Source organism: Clupea harengus, unplaced genomic scaffold (genome assembly GCF_900700415.2).
Source record: "Clupea harengus unplaced genomic scaffold, Ch_v2.0.2, whole genome shotgun sequence".
NCBI lineage: Eukaryota > Metazoa > Chordata > Actinopteri > Clupeiformes > Clupeidae > Clupea > Clupea harengus.
Genome location: NW_024880546.1, coordinates 1 through 5,000, shown reverse-complemented (window position 1 = coordinate 5,000; position 5,000 = coordinate 1). Strand labels below are relative to the sequence as shown.

General features: G+C 48.6%; 1 protein-coding gene across 1 annotated transcript; it reads left to right on the top strand.

Moving 5' to 3' along the window:
* Window positions 1-3,614: 3,614 nt before the first annotated feature.
* Window positions 3,615-4,996, top strand: kcne4 (potassium voltage-gated channel, Isk-related family, member 4; the record flags this gene model as incomplete). Its single annotated transcript, XM_042707146.1, is given in 2 exon segments — window positions 3,615-4,693; window positions 4,695-4,996. Coding segments are annotated over 2 exon segments (596 nt in total), but the record flags the coding sequence as incomplete, so codon positions are not given.
* Window positions 4,997-5,000: the final 4 nt, after the last annotated feature.

Sequence of the window (5,000 nt, the reverse complement as noted above, 5' to 3'; positions counted from 1 at the left end):
CACAGACACAGACACACACACACACACACACACAGACACACACACACACACACACAGACACACACACACACACACGAGCAGGGTCTGTCTCATGTATCCAAACCCGTTTCCTGCTGCCTTAATGTCTTGCTCTTTAAGCATCGTGGCCTTGTGAGCAGGATGGAGAAAAGCACAGCTTTCATAGGACATGTATTTAGCCTACTGAAGGACTTCATGGGATTGCCATGACACTCAGGCTTTAAATGATTATATATATAGAAGTGTGCTAGATGTATGTACTAAATGTATGTCCGTTTACTAGACGTGTAAGCAACATTAGGGGATATGTGCTCAGATTGCCTATAGGAATGATGGGATTTGTAGTTGTAGACTGGACAGGAAGCCTATAGGAATGATGGGATTTGTAGTTCAAAACTGGACATGAAGCCTATAGCAATGATGGGATTTGTAGTTCAAAACTGGACATGAAGCCTATAGGAATGATGGGATTTGTAGTTGTAGACTGGACAGGAAGCCATACTCAGCGCTTCGCTGTGCTTGACCCTTGAACCCTGACCCTTGACCCTACATGCAGTCATATCTGTTTCCCCCCAAAGAAAGTGAAGAGATGTGAGGCTGAGGTACATTCCAGCATCCAGAACTTTCCACACACACACATACGTCCAAAACACACTCCACACACACCAAATACTCTCCACACACACACACACACACACAAACGCTTCCAAACACCCACGACACACCAAATACTCTCCACACACACACACACACACACACGTCCAAAACACCCAACACACACCAAATCTCTCCACACACACACACACACACACGTCCAAAACACCCAACACACACCAAATACTGTCCACACACGCAACACACACCAAATACTGTCCACACACACACACACACACACGTCCAAAACACCCAACACACACCAAATACTCTCCACACACACACACACACACACGTCCAAAACACCCAACACACACCAAATACTCCCCACACACACACACACACACCAAATACTCTCCACACACACACACACACAAACGCTTCCAAACACCCACGACACACCAAATACTCTCCACACACACACAAACATGTCCAAAAGACCCAACACATGTACCTAACACCAGCACAGATACCAAACACGCTACACACACGTCAAGAATACGTTGCACATACATTAAACACACAAACACTGTGGTGCCTATCAGGTTTAATCTCTATGTGATTTGCCCCGCCCTGTCTCAATCCAGGTCTTCCCATTGGCTGATCCACACTTCCATCTGTCCGTTCAGGTTCCTCTGCTGAATGACATCACTTCCTGCTGGACAGGAAGTGGCGTTTTGTGGCTTATTTTCTTCTCTCTCTGCCTCGAGCAACCCTGCGTCCACCATCCCTGTATCCACGCGTTCACCTGACCAACACACTGGTGTGTCCGCTGTTTAGACCACGTAAATGGGGTACAGACACACACACACACACACACACACACACACATACACTCAGTCCAAGAGGTCTTTACACAGACATTTCCTTAAGGCACACCCACAGTGGGAGGAGCCTGCCACTGATTGGTTGTTTCATGAGTTTGTCTACCTAACAGCACTTTCGCTGGCTGTTGTCCTGGTGATTTGAGCTGTCGATGTGGGGATGAAACTGTAGTCATGGTAACCTAGAAGTGAGGATGCTGACTGACTTGTAGCTGTGGAGACAGGTGGGCCAGGGATGTGAAATATGACTTTCAGCCGAGCTCTTTCACCACACACACACATACACACACACACACACACACAGGGCAAACGTGGAGTATCGCCTAAGTTCCAACCCATAACTTGGTCTTTGGGGGGGGGGGCGGGGGTCTGACATGCAGGACTCAGGAATGACAGATGATGCGGGGGGGGGGGGGGGGGGGGGGTGATAGATGATGCAGAATAATTTTATATGTGTGTGATGTGTGAGTGTGTGTACTTTATGGATGTGTGTGTGTGTGTCTGTACTTTATGTGTGTGTGTGTGTGTGTGTGTACTTTATGTATCTTTCTGTGTGTGTGTGTGTGTTGGGGAATGTTTAGTGGTTTATGAAAGCTCTTTATTAAGCTCAACATTAAATCGTCTGAGATCCTGTTAAGTTATTCTATTAAATGGTGTCTGAATCAAATATTAAAAATGCTGAGTTTGTCTGTCCTTACACTTATACTACTTATTCTCAATGCCTACACACGTCATGCTCAAGTATGTGTGTGTGTGATTGTGTGTGTGTGTGTTTATGTGTGTGATTGTGTGTGTGTGCGTGTGTGTGTGCGTGTTTATTTGTGTGTGTGTGTGTGTGTGTGTGTGTGAGATTGTGTTTGTTTGTTTGTGTGTGTGTGTGTGTGATTGTGTTTATTAGTGTGTCGCCTTAGGCCACAAGAAACAACGACACACTGAGAGATTTGATGATGTGATGATGATGTTAGTGTTGAGATGATGATGATGGTGATGACACACAAACGCACGCACACACAGAGGCAGATATTATCAGACTCCAGTGTCAGTACATACACACACACACACACACACACACAGGCAGGCAGATAGACACTATCAGACTCCAGTGTCAGTATACACACACACACACACACACACACACACACAAAGGCAGGCAGATAGACACTATCAGACTCCAGTGTCAGTATCCACACACACACACACACACACACACACACACACACACACACACACACACACAGACAGACACACACACACACACACACACACACACAGACAGACACACACACACACACACACACACACACACACACACACACACACACACACACACACACACACACACACACACACACACACACACAGACGTGGTGATCATGCAGCCATGACGGAATGATGATGGAATGATGGTGTAATCTCCGTTCACTCCCCTTACCACACCCAATGCCACCAGACACACACACACTCACACACACACACACACACACACACACACACACACACACACACAATGCCACCGGACACACACACACACACACTCACACTCACATATAAACCTTGTGCGATGTGTTTATCAGGGCTTCACTTTCAGCCTTGTGCTGGGAGTGAGCCCGATTGCAATTGTTGTTTGTCTAATAAATATACTTATATGCTCCGGAGTCCTGTAGGTAACAAAGGCCTCTAACACCATCTCAGATCCAGAGATGATCCACATCTGTATCAGTTTAATCTCATCTGCCCCATCTCTCTCTCTCTCTCTCTCTCGCTCCGCTGCTCTCTCTCTGCCCCAAGAGAGAATTGTATTCTTAATGCCGCACCATCTTACAGGAGTCTGAGAATGTATTTTTGTAAGAAGCCCCATCAACCACGAGAGACAGACGAGTCAGAGAGGCAGACAGACAGGGAGATGTAGACATGGAGGGGAAGATGGAGGAACAGATGGAAGATAACATTAAACATGGAAAGAAAACGAGACAAAGGAATACAGTTTACAACGTATGCAGATAGGAAGTATGGGGCATTTAATCACATCGGTACCATCTTAATCACACACATTTCTCCTGAAATCCTTTAGGAGAAACAGTTTGAGACAAAAATGAGATGAGGCACCTTACTGTAAAAATCTTAAACCACACTTAACAAAAACACATCTCTTAGCCACTCTTCTCCACGACAGCTTTGAACAGTCCTTGTCACGAGCACTTCATTGTGCTTTTGCCCCATCCCTGTCTTGAGGGAGAAACAGAGGGAGTAATATTGAGATGTCTAAACATTTAGTTAGAGAAACTGCTAGGGACATCTCTTTTAAGATTTTATTTTTCTTACGGGAAGAGAGAACGTGCGGGCCCTCGTGTGCAAATGCGTTGCGCGCTAGGGTCACGTATTACCGGCTCGCCCTCCGACATAGTTTCCTCTGGCGCGTGGCCACCCCCCGATGTTTTTTTTGGTGGCTGTCCAGACGAGCGGGCAGCCCCCCCAAAACCACGTGACACGCAGCTCCAGAGGCTCGTATTTAAACCGGACACACACACACACACACACACACTCACTCACGGCACCGAAGTCTGCTCAGACTCTCAGACACACACAAGCTGCCAGAGGCAAGACAGCGCACGCAAGTGTGCCAACAGACCGATAGAGTTTAAAAAGCTTTTAAGATATTTTACTTATTTATCTATTTTACTTATTTATCTATTTGTCGTTTCAATTCACCTATGACCGATGAGAAACTAGAAAAAACGGCGAGACCCTTTTTTTTTTAGGAACTCCGTCCAGTTACTGAGGACGCGAAGGGAGACGAGGCCACAGCAAGCAGCCTGCTGCAGGGGGGCCGCCAGTGGACCGTGAGAGGGTTCATCTCTGTCTTCTTTAGGTCACCAAACCAAGTTTACGACTCCGGCGCGGGCATGGACAGCTCGCGTAACGGGAGCGCAGCTGCTGCCGCACCTCTACTGGACGCTATCACACGCCGCGCGTCCTCATCGTCGGCAGACAAGGAGGAGGGCAGCGCGCGACTCTACGTCATCATACTCATCTCTTTCTACGGGATCTTCCTCATCGCCGTCATGATCGGTTACCTGCGCTCGAAGCAGCGCGACAAGAGAAGGACTAACGTGTTCACGCGCCTCTTGCACGAGGAGGAACAGCGAGAGTGGGGGGGTGCCAGCCTAAAGAAGCACAGCAGCTGCGCGAGCCTCACCATCCATCCCAGCGGTCTCGAGCCTGCGGTCCGCGGCACACGTTCCACTGCTGCCCGCCGGCCTCCTCCACGAGAACAAGGTGGTGCTGTCGCCCCTGGCGTGCGCGCTCTGCTCGTCCGTGGAACAGAGTAGCGTGAGCTCGCTCTGCTCGTCCGTGGTGGACGCGCGCCTGGCCCTCGAGGAGGAGAGGGACAGCGGCACCGGGGAGGGCCCGGAGGATCCGGTGGTGAAGGGATGCAACAACAACAACAACAACAACAACAACAACAACAGCGACGGATCATCGGCGGAGAACCTCAAAAGAGTC